This window comes from Hypanus sabinus, chromosome 3 (assembly GCF_030144855.1).
Source record: "Hypanus sabinus isolate sHypSab1 chromosome 3, sHypSab1.hap1, whole genome shotgun sequence".
NCBI lineage: Eukaryota > Metazoa > Chordata > Chondrichthyes > Myliobatiformes > Dasyatidae > Hypanus > Hypanus sabinus.
In genome coordinates, this window is record NC_082708.1 from 158,929,129 (window position 1) to 158,945,203 (window position 16,075).

The 16,075-nt window shown below is 44.2% G+C and overlaps 2 protein-coding genes across 4 annotated transcripts in view; one reads left to right on the forward strand and one right to left on the reverse strand.

Annotated features, from left to right (window-relative positions):
- Window positions 1-307, reverse strand: part of LOC132391804 (eukaryotic translation initiation factor 4E-like) — a 29,425-nt gene extending 29,118 nt beyond the window's left edge. Inside the window, exon 1 of one of the 3 annotated variants that reach the window (XM_059965439.1) lies at window positions 185-307. In XM_059965439.1, the coding sequence (XP_059821422.1) occupies window positions 185-292 (108 nt within the window). In that variant the 5' untranslated portion in view covers window positions 293-307. The remainder of the gene's footprint in view (window positions 1-184) is intronic. The other 2 variants (XM_059965440.1, XM_059965441.1) reach the window with 2 other exon arrangements.
- A 14,923-nt stretch (window positions 308-15,230) lies between these two features.
- The window catches only part of metap1 (methionyl aminopeptidase 1), a 52,082-nt gene continuing 51,237 nt past the window's right edge, over window positions 15,231-16,075 (forward strand). Inside the window, exon 1 of the mRNA XM_059965442.1 lies at window positions 15,231-15,385. Within this exon, the coding sequence (XP_059821425.1) occupies window positions 15,263-15,385 (123 nt within the window). The 5' untranslated portion in view covers window positions 15,231-15,262. The remainder of the gene's footprint in view (window positions 15,386-16,075) is intronic.

A 16,075-nucleotide genomic window follows, 5' to 3' on the forward strand; every position in this document is an offset into this window, starting at 1 on the left:
CGTTCATCGGGCCACAGTCCCCAAGCCGTGTGGAGAAGACAAACGAGCCTCTACAGAGGCTTGAACCCAGCCTCTTTCACACCCACCGCCATACGGTGACAGACAGCGGCCGTTAACTATGCCTCTCAGGCCATATAACGTGTGAAAGCTCCACGTCCCAGTGCCGTGAGGTAATGTCACTCACCGACTCCACGGTCGCCATCTTGTGTGTATGAGTCCAGCCCTCGAGCGCACCGCCGATTGAAGCAGCTCGGGTCACGTGGTGCCGGCCGGCCGGTCGGGGTGTACGCATACTCGCTCCCGCCCGCCGGCCGGCCGGCGTGACGTCACAACGTTTGAAAAACAGGCTCAAACGGCGTGGAGCGGGATGGGGATCGTGGCCGAGGCCACGCCTCTTTCACCGTCCTCTCCAATACCAAGACACCGCTCCTCTTACGTCATGCGCGGTTCCCCTCCCCTCCGTGAACAAGTTCTGCGCTTTTGTGACCTCCCCTTTTCTCATGGGAGCCACGTTTATCACATTTTACTCTTTGCCTTTCATTCACACTCCCGCAGCAAGTGAAAATTATGCAATGCATGTCAAGAAGTTGGGGATTTCAAAACTTGGGAATAAACAAAGTTTCTACCAAAATAAAACAAACCGGCTGGGCGAACAAACAATGTTCAGTTTTATTTATTGATCATGAACCGGTTAAAGAGGCTAAATGGCTTACTCATATTGCTTATGATGCTCAATTTCAGAGCACACTCTATCCCAACTGTTGCTCATATCAACCATGCAAGAGAACTCTTAAGCCGGGCAACGAACTGGAAGCATTCGGTGGGTCAAACAGTAAGACGATGTTCGGAGTTAAAGCCCCACATCAGGATTCAGAGCGGAGGACAGAGATTGCCCAGTACAAAGAGAGGTGGGGTGCCGAGACAATGGCCAGAGGTGGTTGTAGGGCCGAAAAACGGTCGAGTGAACATAGAACAGTACAGCACGTTACAGGCTCTTCGGCCCACAATGTTGTGCCGACCCTCAAACCCTGCCTCCCATATACCCCCCCCACCTTAAATTCCTCCATATACCTGTCTAGTAGTCTCCAACTTCACTAGTGTATCTGCCTCCACCACTGACTCAGGCAGTGCATTCCACACACCAACCACTCTCTGAGTGAAAAACCCTCCTCTAATATCCCCCTTGAACTTCCCTCCCCTTACCTTAAGGGTCCTCTTGTACTGAGCGGTGGTGCCCTGGGGAAGAGGCATTCCTCTTAATATCTTGTACACCTCTGTCATGTCTCCTCATCCTCCTTCTCTCCAAAGAGTAAAGCCCTAGCTCCCTTAATCTCTGATCATAATCCATACTCTCTAAACCAGGCAGCATCCTGGTAAATCTCCTCTGTACCCTTTCCAATGCTTCCACATCCTTCCTATACTGAGGTGACCAGAGCTGGACACAGTACTCCAAGTGTGGCCTAATTAGAGTTTTGTAGAGCTGCATCATTACATCGCGTCTCTTAATCTCTATCCCTCGATTTATGAAAGCTAACACCCCATAAGCTTTCTTAACTACCCTATCTACCTGTGAGGCAACTTTCAGGAATCTGTGGATATGTACCCCCAGATCCCTCTGCACCTCCACACTACCAAGTATCCTGCCATTTACTTTGTACTCTGCCTTGGAGTTTGTCCTTCCAAAGTGTACCACCTCACACTTCTCCGGGTTGAACTCCATCTGCCACTTCTCAGCCCACTTCTGCATCCTATCAATGTCTCACTGCAATCTTCGACAATCCTCTACACTATCTACAACACCACCAACCTTTGTGTTGTCTGCAAACTCGCCAACCCACCCTTCTATCCCCACATCCAGGTCATTAATAAAAATCACTAAAAGTAGAGGTCCCAGAACAGATCCTTGTGGGTCAACACTAGTCACAACCCTCCAATCTGAATGTACTCCCTCCACCACAACCCTCTGCCTTCTGCAGGCAAGCCAATTCTGAATCCACCTGGCCAAATTTCCCTGGATCCCATGCCTTCTGACTTTCTGAATAAGCCTACCGTGTGGAACCTTGTCAAATGCCTTACTAAAATCAATGTAGATCACATCCACTGCACTACCCTCATCTATATGCCTGGTCACCTCCTCAAAGAATTCTATCAGGCTTGTTAGGCACGATCTGCCCTTCACAGAGCCATGCTGACTGTCCCTGATCAGACCACGATTCTCTAAATGCCCATAGATCCTATCTCTAAGAATCTTTTTCAACAGCTTTCCCACCACAGACATAAGGCTCACAGGTCTATAATTACCTGGACTATCCCTACTACCTTTTTTGAACAAGGGGACAACATTTGCCTCCCTCCAATCCTCTGGTACCATTCCCGTGGACATTGAAGACATAAAGATCCTAGCCATAGGTTCAGCAATCTCTTCCCTTGCCTCGTGGAGCAGCCTGGGGAATATTCCATCAGGCCCTGGGGACTTACTGTCCTAATGTATTTTAACAATTCCAACACCTCCTCTCCCTTAATATCAACATGCTCCAGAAAATCAACCTCACTCATATTGTCCTCACCGTTATCAAGTTCCCTCTCAGTGGTGAATACCGAAGAGAAGTATTCATTGAGGACCTCGCTCACTTCCACAGCCTCCAGGCACGTCTTCCCACTTTTATCTCTAATCAGCCCTACCTTCACTCCTGTCATCCTTACACGATGAAGGATGTCAAAGAGGGGAGCAGGCGGCATGAAGTTGGGAGGCAGCTCGATGACGGAATCAAAATGAAAATAAATAAACAGAAAGGTGGAACTGGGGGTGGGGAGGTGACCCAACATGAAGACCTCCAGTGCAGTAGGTAATCATTATGGAAGAGGTGAAAGAAGCAGAACCAGATGGGGATGGGAGCAGTTGTGAGTTGGGCGTGCTGGTGAGTTAACAAAGTGGAGACAGGACAGATGGAACTGGGGGGGGGGGGGAGGGGAATGTAAATGGGTAATGCATTCATGCGAAAGCTGATAACAATAGGGGAACCAGAGGAGGTTCACCAGGAGAGTGCGGGAATGACACACCAGAGGTGAGGATTACCCCTTGGTTTCAGAACACTGAATTATGACAGGAAATATGCTATTTATGGAGTTCCTTGTTTATCTGTCCCTGGGCTACACAGAAATTATACAAAACGGTTTTTTAATCTGTTTGGCCATCCCTTTTGAAATTGTTTGTTGTCATTCTTCAATACACGAATGTAAATGAGAATGAAATAAGTGTTATTCTGGATTCAAATCAGCAATAAAACACAATAAGTAGAAATATAAATGCAATCCTATTAAATACTATGTAAAATAACTGTTGGGTGTGACTGTGTGCATAATTAGCTTATACCTATAGACTGTATGTACATTTGTGCTGGAATATCTCAACATACGAAGACCCTCCACCGCACACTGATGGCCCCTTCTCTCGTCTTTAACCCACTTCCTCTTCCTGGACACCCACACTGGTCTTCTGCCTGCTATGGATCTTCTTACTGCTAACTGCCGATGAGGCATCAACTTTATTGACTTTAACACTCCTCGCTCCAATTTTAACCTCACTCCTTCCAAACACACTGCTCTCCACTCTCTGCATTAATCCTAACCTCATCATCAAACCCGGAGATAAAGGGGATGCTGTAGTAGTCTGGTGGACTAACCCCTACCTTGCTGAAGCCAGCAGACAACTCTCACTCAGACACCTCCTCTTACTTACCCCTCCAACAGGACCCCACTAAGATGCACCAGGCCATTGTCATCCGCACTATGACCTTATCAACTCAGGGGATCTCCCATCCACTGCCATCAATTTCATAGTTCCCTTACCCTGCACCTCCCGTTTCTACCTCCTACCTAAGATCCATCAACCTGCCTGTCCAGATGGACCCTTTGTTTCTGCTTGTTGCCGCCCTACCGAACTTACATCTGCATACCTCGACTCTGTTTCACCCCCCCCCCCGTTCAGTCCCTTCCTATCTACATCCGTGACACTTCACACGCTCTTGATTTTTTCAATTACTGTAAGTTTCCTGGCCCCGATCATCTCATTGTTACCATGGACGTCCAGTCCCCGTAAACTCCACCTCGCATCAGGAGGGCCTTAAACCTCTCAGCTTCTTTCTGGACAAAAGACCCAATCATTTAAATCCACCACCACTCTCCTCCGTCGGATGGGACTGGTCCTCAACCTCAATAATTTCTCCTTTGGTTCCTCCCATTTCCTTCAAACAAAAAGTGAACCATGTTCCCAGCAATGCCTGCCTTTTTGTCGGCTACGTGGAAGTCTATGTCCCAAGCCTACACCGGCGTCCATCCTATACTTTTCCTACGCTACATCGATGACTTGCATTGGTGCTGCTTCCTACACCCATGCTGAGCCCGTCGACTTCATCAACTTTGTCTCCCCCTTTCACCCAGCCCTCAGATTTCTTGGTCCATTTCCGAAACCTCCCTCCCCTTTCTCCATCTCTCTGGAGACAGTCTATCTGCAGCTGCTCACAGGATGAGGCTTTTCATTCCAGAACTACTGAGCTGTCCTCCTTCTTCAAATAAAGGGGCCTCCCCACCTTCCCTCAGCCGCGTCTCTTCCATTTCGCACCTAACTGCCGTCACCTACTACCCCACCAACCTTGGTGTCCGGCACATAATTCTCCGTAACTTCTGCCATCTCCACCCCCCATTACTTCCCGCTCTCTGCAGGCATCGCTCATCTACGCGATCCCCTCATCCATTCGTCCCTCCCCACTGATCTCACTCCTGGTACTTATCCTTGCAAGCGGAACGTGTGCCACACCTCCTCCCTCACTACCATTTAGTGCCCCAAACAGTGACACTTCACCCGCGAATCTGTTGTAGTCATCTACTGTGGCCGTTGTCCCGGTAAGGTCTCCTGTATAGCGGTGAGACCCCTGACGTAGGTTGGGAGACCACTTCACCAAGCACCGACGATCCGTCCGCCAGAAAAAGCGGGATCTCCAGGCAGCCAACCATTTTAATTCTACTTCTCATTCCCATTCTGACATGTCAATACATGGCCTCCTCTCCTGCCTCGATGAGCCCACACTCAGGTTGGCGGAGCACATAGACTTCTCGAACTTCCGCTAATCCCCCTCCCCCCACTTCACCATTCCCCATACCTGTTTCCTTCTCTCACCTTATCTTCTTACCTACCCATCACTTCCCTCTGGTGCTCCTCCTCCTTCCCATTCTTCTGTGGTCTTCCATCCTCTCCTATTGGATTCTCCCTTCTCCAGCCCTTTAGCTCATTTACCAATCAACTTCCAAGTTCTTTACTTCACACCCACCCTCTCTCCAAGTTTCACCTATCTCCTGCCACCTTGTGCTTCTTCATTACCCCCCTCATCTTCTTACTCTGACTTCTCCTCTTTCTTTGCAATCCTGATGAAGGGTCTCTGCCCAAAACATTGACTGTTTACTCTTTAGTTTGTCCATCCTGTTGGATGCCATCATTCATTCATTTTGTTATGTTTCTTGGATATATTCTGTATGCCTACAGGAAAACATCTCAGGGTTGTATATGGTGACATTTACTTTGATAATATTGACATGTTCCTTGATAATAAATTTACTTTGGAATTTGACCTTTGGTGCCAGTAATGCATTGGGCAGTTTCAATGACCCTTTGTAGAGCTCCCCAGTCCACCATAGTGCAACTACAACTTGATATGTTACTGCTGAGATTGCATGTTTTGGTCTCCATATTTAAGGAAGTAAATACTTACAATGGAGGCAATGCAGAGAAAGTTCAGTCGGATGATGAAAATAAAAAAAAGCAAGCAGATTCTGGAAATAAAACATTTTTTAAAAAATGCTGAAAACATTCAGCAGATCAGGCAGCATCTGTGGCGAAGGTCCTTGATATGAAGCAATTGTTTGTCTTTCCACAGACCTCAAGTGCTGAGTAATTCCAGCATTTTTGTTAAATATTAATTCCTGGGCTGCTGAAAGAATGTTTTCCTTGTTGGGTATAGTGGGGGGGGGGGGGTTCATATTTAAAACTATGAAAAATAATTTCAGAGTAAGAGATTCCAAATACAAATACTTTATTGTCACCAAACAATTGATACTAGAGCGTACAATCATCACAGTGATATTTGTTTCTGCACTTCGCGCTCCCTGAGGTACAAATCGAAGTAAATATAATAAAAATTTAAATTATAAATCATAATTAGTAAATAGAAATGGGAAAGTACGGTAGTCCATGTCAGGTCCAGATATTTGGAAGGTACGGCCCAGATCCGGGTCAGGATCTGTTCAGCAGTCTTATCACAGTTGGAAAGAAGCTGTTCCCAAATCTGGCAGTAAGTATCTTCATGCTCCTGAACCTTCTCCTGAAGGGAAGTGGGACAAAAAGTGTGCTGGCTGGGTGGGACTTATCCTTGATTATCCTGGCAGCACTGCTCCGACAGCGTGTGGTGTAAAGTGAGTCCAAGGATGGAAGATTGGTTTGTGTGATGTGCTGGGCTATGTTCACGATCTTCTGCAGCTTCTTCCGGTCTTGGACAGGACAACTTCCATACCAGGTTGTGATGCACCCCAGAAGAATGCTTTCTACGTACACATAAAAATTAGTGAGGGTTTTAGGGGACAGGCCAAATTTCTTTAGCTTTCTCAGGAAGTGAAGGCGCTGGTGGGCCTTCTTGGCAGAGGACTCTGCTTGGTTAGACCAAGTCAGGTCATTTGTGATATTCACCCCGAGGAACTTAAAGCTTTTGACCTGTTCCACCTACGTACCACCAATGTAGATGGGGTCATGCGGTCCACTACTCCTTCTGAAGTCAACCTATTTTATACAGAGGGTGTGACTTTTATGGAATTCTTTACACCAAGGGCTGTAAAAGCAATCATTAAATTTATTCGAGGAGGAGACTGGCAGACATTTGAATTACAAGGGATCGAGATGTTGGGGAGGGAGTATGCTACACTTTTAACTCGGTTTCATTTTAATTTGCAATTTCTTTTTGTACCTTTTGACAGAGCTTAGTTTTGGATTACTCTATGCATTTAACTGAAATCATGAAGTGCATGGTTCCATTATAATTTAGGTGAGATTGGTAGGAAAAGGACCATTCCAAATGTCAATTAAGTTTGGCAGACAAGAATATCAGATATTTGACAAGGATATTGGAAGTTATAGTTTTAAGATAAGCAACAGACGAGGCATGGTGTAACTGAATGTAGTACAGGCTTGGCGGGGGGGGGGGGTTGCTTCAAAATTACAAACAGTTTGCATTAAAGTAATAGCTGAAGTTTCATGGAAATAGTTAAAAAGGTATAAAAATGACAAGATACCATTTAACTGAGTAACAATTTATGCACTTAAATGAAAATGCAGAACAAACTAGAATAAGAGCTATACTAGGGGTGGATGACAGGAAACCAGTGTGGGAGTTTGTGAAGTGGAAAAGCCGTTGCACTGGGGCAGTTCCATTCTTTCGACCTCAGAAGCCTGGGTCCAGTGGTTTGAGGAATCATCATAACTGGGGTCTTCCTTGGTTGCAGTGGATGACCGTGATTCTTCTGTGCCTTGTCATGCCCTTCAATCTCCATGGAGAGTTGCAGAACCACCTTCCTGGCCGTGGGATCTCAAGCGTCCAGTCTGCCAGAGCTGACTTCGCATGCTAGGAATGTCCCTATCTCACAGTGAAATAAGACCCACCAGCTACCCTCCCCTGGTTTAACCTGCCGGTCAAAATGCTGTACCAGGGTGTGGCTACATGCAAGCAGCTACTTGGAGCTACAGGTGACAGCTGAGTGTCCAGTGGGAACAAAAGGTAACATTCAAGATGATTGTCCATACATTCAAATTATTCACAGTTCCTAAGTTGCTGAAGTAGTGAAATCGTTTCATTTTCATTCCTGGCCATTTCTGGCATCTCCAAGACTCAATGCTTGAAAGCACAGTGAGCTAAACAGTTCCAAATTGTCTTACTGCTTCTTTCTCACAAACTGTGACAAAAATCACAGATTTTTGAACACACACAACAAATGACATTATTGAAAAACTGCTCTCTCTAAGCATTGTGTGGTGTCTAATTGCCACACATATGCACATGACTGATGCCAATTTGAACCTGTTCAGCAAGTCTCCTGCCCCAATTAAGAAGCACAGGGTCCCAAATAAGCTAAAGGAATACTGGTAATTTTCTCGATTTGTTCTTGTTCTTTAAGAGTAGGCCCAAATAAGCGACTGCCCCAATTAACTGGAATCTACTATATTTCCAAACTGATTCCAGAATTAAGATGAATGAAATATAGGGAAGGACCTGCTGAAGAAACAATGGTGCTTGCTGTTCTCCATCTTGCTGTAATTGCAGCCACTCTGCAGCCTTGGTATACCAACGGTGCAAGAAGTGAATGTTTAATATCATGAATGGGGTGAAGATCCAGCAGTATTGCATTGCAGTTAGGAACTAAGAACTAAGAACTAGAAATAGCAAAGGGCTAATAGGGCTCCTCATTGTGATTGATCCTTCAACTCAGTCCCTTTATCCTGCACTGACCACATATCACTTGATTACCTTAATACCCCAAAACCTAATATTTTGTACATAAAGAAACTGAGTCTCTACAACTTGTAGGGAGAAAATGCCAGAGGTTCACCACCTCTCTTTGGCTGACCCCTTATTTTGAACCTGTGACCCCAATTCCTGACTAAGAGCAACATCCCTATATCTATTTGATGATTTTCTATGTGTCTATTACATCACCTCATCTAAATTCGAAAACATTTTGGCCTAATATTAATCAATTGACAATTCTCTATCCAAGAGATCAATCCAGCTAATATTCAAAGCATTCCTTTAATCTCAAGCATAGCCTTCCATTGATAAGCAGGGTAGACCAGTCACAATATCCCAGGGTCCTGTATTCTGCAGTCCGTCAGATAAATGGAGAAATGGAGGATGGGTTCATTGGAATATGACTACAGGTGGAGTCTTAGTGAAGTCCACCATTCAGGGCCCCAGGTGAGGCAACATTTCACCTGTGAGTCTGTAGGGGTCATCTATTGCATCTGGTGCTCCCGGTGTGGCCTCCTCTACACCGGCGAGACCCGACGCAGATTGGGAGTCCGCTTCGTCGAGCACCTCTGCTCTGTCCGCCACAACAGACAGGACTTCCTGGTTGCTACTCACTTCAACTCTGCTTCACATTCCCATTCAGATATATCCATACATGGCCTCCTCTACTGCCATGATGAGGCCAAACTCAGGTTGGAGGAGCAACACCTCATATACCCTCTGGGTAGTCTCCAGCCCCTTGGCATGAACATTGAATTCTCCAACTTCCGGTAATTCCCTCCCCCTCCCTTCCCCCATCCCAGTGTCACTCTGCCTCCTCCTCCAGCTGTCTATCACCTCCCTCATGGTTCTGCCTCCTTCTACCACCCATAGTGCTTTCCCCTTACATTCCTTCTTCACCTTTCCTGCCTATCCCCTCCCCCACCCCTTACTGGTTTTTCACCTGGCACCTACCAGCCTTCTCCTTGCCACACTCCCCCACCTTATTTATAGGGTCTCTGCCCCCTCCCTCTTCAGTCCTGATGAAGGGTCTCGGCCCGAAACATTGACTGCTCTTTATCATGGATGCTGCCCGACCTGCTAAGTTCCTCCAGCATGTTGTGAATGTTAATAAGGAGTTGGGTGAGGGACGAGGGTCATTTGCTAGATAATAAGGTGTTATCTATTTAAGTGACAGGTGTGTTTTTTCCACTTGGAGGGCTGTGAATTTTTGGAATTCCCTTAATCAAAAACATGGTAGATATCAAATATTTGGATACTTGACATGTATGTGGGGAAAAAAAATTACAATGGTCTAAAGGGAACACAGAATTGTGGTCACAACTTGATTGGTCACATTCTCAATAAGTAATAGAATGAGCTTGAGGATGCCAGTTACTTGCTGCTCCTAATTCATATACTACACACATTTCAACTTTTTCTGTAAAAAACTGTTGAAACACTACTTACATTTGTTCATTTGTTCATTCATTCTTCTTTAAGCAAAACACATCTTTAAATTCCTACAGCTTATACAGGACTATGCAAAGTCTTTGGCATATTTTAAAAAATTCTGTAAAGCTAAGTTGTTTTCAAAACGAATGAAATGGAAAATTTCCTAATATCAGTAAAATTACTATAAAGAACAGTACACAGTAAAAAAAAACAATAAATCAAATCATTATTTGGTGCAACCACCTTTAAAACTGCATAAATTCTCTTAGGTACACTGTCAAGCAACTTTACAAGAAAATCAACTGGTAGGTTGTTCCAAGCATCTTGGAGAACTTGCCACAGTTCTTCTGCAGACTTTGGCTGTCTTGCTTGCTCTGTCTCTCCAGGTAATCTCAGACAACCTCAAAGATGTTGAGATTTGAGCCCTGTGGAAGCCACAACATCTGAAACCATACAAAAAATCTTAGGGTGCCTCAGACCTTTACACAGTACATTACGTCCAGAGTGATTTGTTTTATATAAATTCTAATCTGCTACAATGAGCCTCCAGTTCATTCATAACAGTGTGTTTGGTAACAAAACATTTACTGGGTTATTCATTGTTCAATGGAACAAAGCAGAACAGTTTTCAAACAGAGAATGTGTCCTATTATGCTCATGTGATAGAGAGAGACAATAGACCTGTGGAAGTGGTGCAATCCACAGAGCAGATTCTAACGTAAAAATAAAAGCCTTTCAAAGTACATTGAATAAAGAAGCACGAGTGTTACCAATGGAAGAGTCTTCTTTAGTATTCTAAGTTGATGAATATCAATTTAGTACATGACTTCCGTAACAGCTTGTATACCATTTTATACCATTTTTTGCATTTCTCATTCCAATTTTCACAATAGAAAGATCTGACATAATTTGACAGTCACATATTAGTACAAGCAAACAAACATGTCAAGGTCAAGTTTATTGTCATTTGCACAAGTACATGTATGCAAGGTGCAATGAAAAACTTGCTTGCAACAGCTTCAGAAGCACATAGCATTGGAAACATATTTACAAGAAAACCATACATCAATATAAATTAGATAAAATTAACCAAGAAAGAATACATTTAGAACAACGGAATAACAAAGTCCATTGTATTACAAAGTGGTCACGATGTTGCTGTACTGAGGTAGCAATTAAGGGTAGGTCAATTGGTTCAAAGGGTAGTAGCTGTTCTTGAACCTTGTGGTGTGGGACTTCAGGCTTCTGTACCTTCTACCTGATGGTAGCTGCAAGAAGTTGGCATGGCCCAGATGGTGGGGCGTTTAGATGGTAAACTACCATCTTGAGGCAGCAGCTGATGCAGATACTACTAGTGGTGGGGGGGGGAGGCATGTGTTGGTTATGTCTTGGGCAGCATCCACTACTCTCTGCAGCTTCTGCTGTCTTCCTGGCCTTCTCCTTTATTTCAGGTTTCCAGCAGTATTTGCTGCTTATGTATTTTATTTTATTTTGAGATACAGTGAGTATGAGGCCATTCCAGCCCTTTGAGCCATACCCCCCCAGCGACCCTTGACAACCTGGATTCAACTCTAACCTAATCACAGGACAATTTCCAATGACCTATTAATCTACCTGTTGCATCTTTGACTGTGGGAGGAAATTAGAGCACCTGATGAAAATGCAGACATTCCATGCGAAGAACGCACAGAGACTCCTTACAGAGGAGGCTGGCTTCAAACTCCAAGCATAAAAGAGTTGTTCTAACCACTCTGCTACCATTATAGTTCCAGCATACTTTTTTCTCTCTGCTCTCCTCATTCATTTTTCATTTACAGTGCTCCAGACAAACTGACTCAGATTAACAAGCATTCACTTCCTCTTTGAATAGCACTAGATGTGACCAGATTGTTGGACAACTTTGGTCTCCACCTTATCACACAGAATCAGGTTTATCGGCACTGATTTATATGTGAAATTCATTTTTTGTAGCAGCAGTACAATGCAAAGACATAAAGTAACTAAAAATTACAAAATAAATAGTGTAAAAGCAAAGCAATAATGAGGCAGTATCCATAGGTTCACAGACCATTCAGAAATCTGATTGCGGGGGGTGGGGGGGGAAGAAGCTGGTTCTGAATTGGTGAGTGTGGGTCTTCAGGCTCCAGTACCTTCACCATAACTGAGACATGGCCAACCCTTATTTTGAGATATGGTCCCATTGATCAAAGTCAAAGTCAGGTTTACTGTCATATGCAAATGTACTGTATATGGACAGGTGCAATGAAAAACTTAATTGCTGCAGCATCATAGGTGCATGGTATTATATAATCAGAATCAGATTTAATAATACTGGCATATGCGTGAAAAGCATAAACAAGGAAAACATTAATTATTAAATATCTTTACAGGATAGAAACATTTATAAGAAAAAAGTAATATCTATTTTAGTACAAAAGTGGTAGAAAGGTTGCCATGTTGCTAAACTGTAGTGATGACTAGGGTTTTGCCAGTTGGTTCAAGGACAGTATAGCTGAAGGGAAATAGTTGTTCTTGAACCTAGTGCTGTGGGACTTTAGGCTTCTGTACCTCCTGCCTGATGGTAGTTTTCAACATCCATCTTAAAGAGGGAAAAAGATGGAAATCTAAAAATAGTCTGTAGCAGAAGAGCTGAACTAAAACAGAAAGTACTGGAAATTCTCAGCAGTTTAAGCAGCATGAAAGAGAGACAGAGTTGAAATTTCAGGTCTGTTACAAGATCTTCAACCCAAAAAGCTAATGCTGTTTCGCTTTCCATAGATGCCATTGGGTTTTTTGAGGTATATAGGGACAATGATACAGAGGAATTTAAAAACAAGAATGAGAAATGAGTGTGGTGGGGAGATTCACCAGAATGCTGCCCAGTATGGATTATTTCAGGTATTTAGAGACTGTTTGAATTGTGTTTTATTTCTCTTGAAGTGGAGGGGGCTGAGCAGGGACCTGACAGAGATATAGAAAATTATGAAGGGCAGAGATAGAGATGACAATTGGAAACTTTTCCCCATGGCAGATACGTCTAAAACCTGATGGCATAAGTTATGATAATAGGTAGGGGATCTGAGGGAGAACATTCTTTCACCCAGAGGATGGTTGAATCTGGTCTGTGTGAATGGTGTGAGTCAGGAGACTTGCACAATAGTTAATCAGTATCTAGATGAGCACTTGGTATTGAAGGTTATAGGTCAAGTGATGGTAAACAGGATTAGTATAGATGGGCATAATATGGTTGGCAAAGGACATAAAGTTAAATTCACATTTTTTCTGGACAAAAGTTAGTACAAATCAGAACATGGGACTTAAAGGTGAACAAAATTTGATGTGTGACAAATTTTGGATGAGTTCAAGAGGAAGGCCATTTAGGAACCCACCAGAATATATTGTTCTGTATCTTTTTTTCCTTTTGATGACTGTCTTTCATTTTTCATTTGCTCCTTTATGTCTTATTCCTTTTCTGGACAAGATGACAAGGTACAATGTGTATTGCTCCAGATTCCAGTAACTGCAGTGTGTACAATAAAATTAATCTCAAAAACAAAACAATGGTTTCTGTGGCTCTTAAACTAGAAATAGTTATTTATAAAACGCACAAAATAAATTACCTCTCCCCTTCATGTACCTATTCAAACTTCTCTTAAATGTTGAAATCAAACCAGCACCCACTATTTTCTCTGGTAGGTCTTTCCACAATTGCACCAGCCTCTGAGTGAAGAAATTCCCCTTCAGATTCCTTTTAAGTATTTCATTTTTCACCCTCTATGACCTCTAGTTCTCGTTTCACCCAACCTCAGTAGAAAAAGCTTGCTTGCATTAACCCTATCTACACCCCTCATAATTTTGTATATCTCTTTCAAATATCCCCTATGTTCCATGGAATAAAGTCCTAACCTATTCAACCTTCCTCTATAACTCAGATCATCAAGTCCCAGCAACATCCTTGTAAATTTTCACTGTACTCTTCCAATTTTATTGACATTTTTCCTGTAGTAGGTGATCAGAACTGTGCACAATATTCCAAATTTGGTTTCAGCAACAACTTATACAACTTCAACATAGCATTCCAACTCCAGTACTTGATATCTTGACTTATGAAGTCAAGGTGCCAAAAGCTCTGTTTATGACCCTATCTACCTGTAACTTCACTTTCAAGGAATTTGGAACTGTACTCCCAGACTGTTCTGTTTTACTGCACTCCATAGTGCCTTACAGTGGCCTTAGAGTGCCCTACTTTGTCCTCCCACACTTGTCTGCATTACATTGCTGTAGGTACACAGCAGGTCAGGCAGCATCTATTCAATGTTTCACATTATTGACTCTTCATACCTATGAGATGCTTTGGGATTTTCCTTAAAGGACTGGTTCTGTCTAATAAAAGGGAAGGGGTAATGAATGCTTGTTAATCAGAGCTGGAGGGTGTAAATAGAGAGAAACGAATGAGGGCAGTTGAGACTAAAAACTGTTGGGACTGCAACTGAAATTGCAAACTGAAATAAAAGAATGCTATAAATACCCAGCAAATAGGGAAGAGAGTGTTGTAGGTTTTATATTAATATATCAGACTTATCCAATTCCAACACAAGCAGGGTTATCAGAAATTGTTAGCTTCAGTATTGAGCTCCAAAGGCTGCAACGTACCTAGACGGAAGAGCTACTTCCTCTCTAAGAAACCTACTGATCAACATTGACAAGCTGACATTGTATTAAACTGGCAACGTTCCAGAAGCTGACTCTGACGACCAAGCTGGCACAATTTAGCAAAGTCATGGACCCACTTTTGCCTAAAGCTCTCAAACCAGTTGCCCGTCCACAGGAACTCGAACTCGCTTAGAATGCCGGATCAGCACTGCTCTTGCCCTGAACTCTACCGCATTTAAAACTATTAATAAGAATAGATTAATAGAAATAATTCAAGGTCCTTTTGAACCTCAATGACTGTTATCCGGAGCAATGCCCTCAGATAAATCTGGCAGCTTGAGCAACCCCGAGGTAAAGCAACCTTGGACACCGGTACACCGAAACTGTTTTGAACAAAAGGGGGTCCACTAACTTTCTCTGAATGTCAGTAGTGGATTATGTTTAACATACATTTACTTTCACTTACACACTTTCCACCACACAGAAATGCACAGTTGCGTTGACTCTTATCTCGTATCGGTAGCCGGAGTGTGCGCAGTTGCTGCTCCCCGGTCCTCCCAAAACCGGCTCCCCTGCTCCTCCTCCTTCCCGCCGTCCTTTCGGACACTGTCATGGCGTCGGATGGGGAGATTGTGAGGCGCGTGTGCGAGACGGACGGTTGTGACCGGGAGGCGCGGCTGCAGTGTCCTACCTGCATCAAACTTGGCATTCAGGGCTCTTTCTTCTGCTCGCAGGTAAACCGTGGGGCTCAAGCCCGTTGCTAGGAGGCGAGTTTGGGGTTCGGAGAGAACACTTTGAATGGCATGGTACTTAAAGGCAGCCATCGGACTTGCCCTCAGCTCCATGAACCCGGACTCCCACCATCCCGGAACAGGGACCCAATCATACAGCTCACCCTTCCAAGACTTGGGACCCTGCGCTCAGCACCCCCATCCATCTCCGGACACGGCACCCTGCCCTTCAGCCCACTCGGGACCCGGGTCCTTGCTCCTCAGTCCTGAGACCCTGTCCCTCTGTCCACGTTCCCAGGGCTTGGGACCCCAGCCCCTAAGTCCCACTGTCCACCTGGTACACAACTCTGCTGGCACCACTATTCTGTACCCCACTCTACACCCTCATTCCCCTTCCTCACAGTTTCCGTACTCTGGCGTCTGCTCTCATGCATCTGACATCACTATTTTCCTTGACTGTCTGATTAACTATACCCTATCTTGCAACTCTATGCCCATCTCTACAGTCCCATTCCACATCGTTCACTGATCTATTTATGTACTTTCACTGTCTTCTCCCCTCCCATACACCAAAAACACTCCCATCTGCATCTTCTACCCCATTTTGCTCACGTATATCCCCTTTCATACAGCTGGCTTGCTCAGGTAGCCATTCCATTTTTGAGGTTGACTTGCTTCCACCCTAGTTCATTG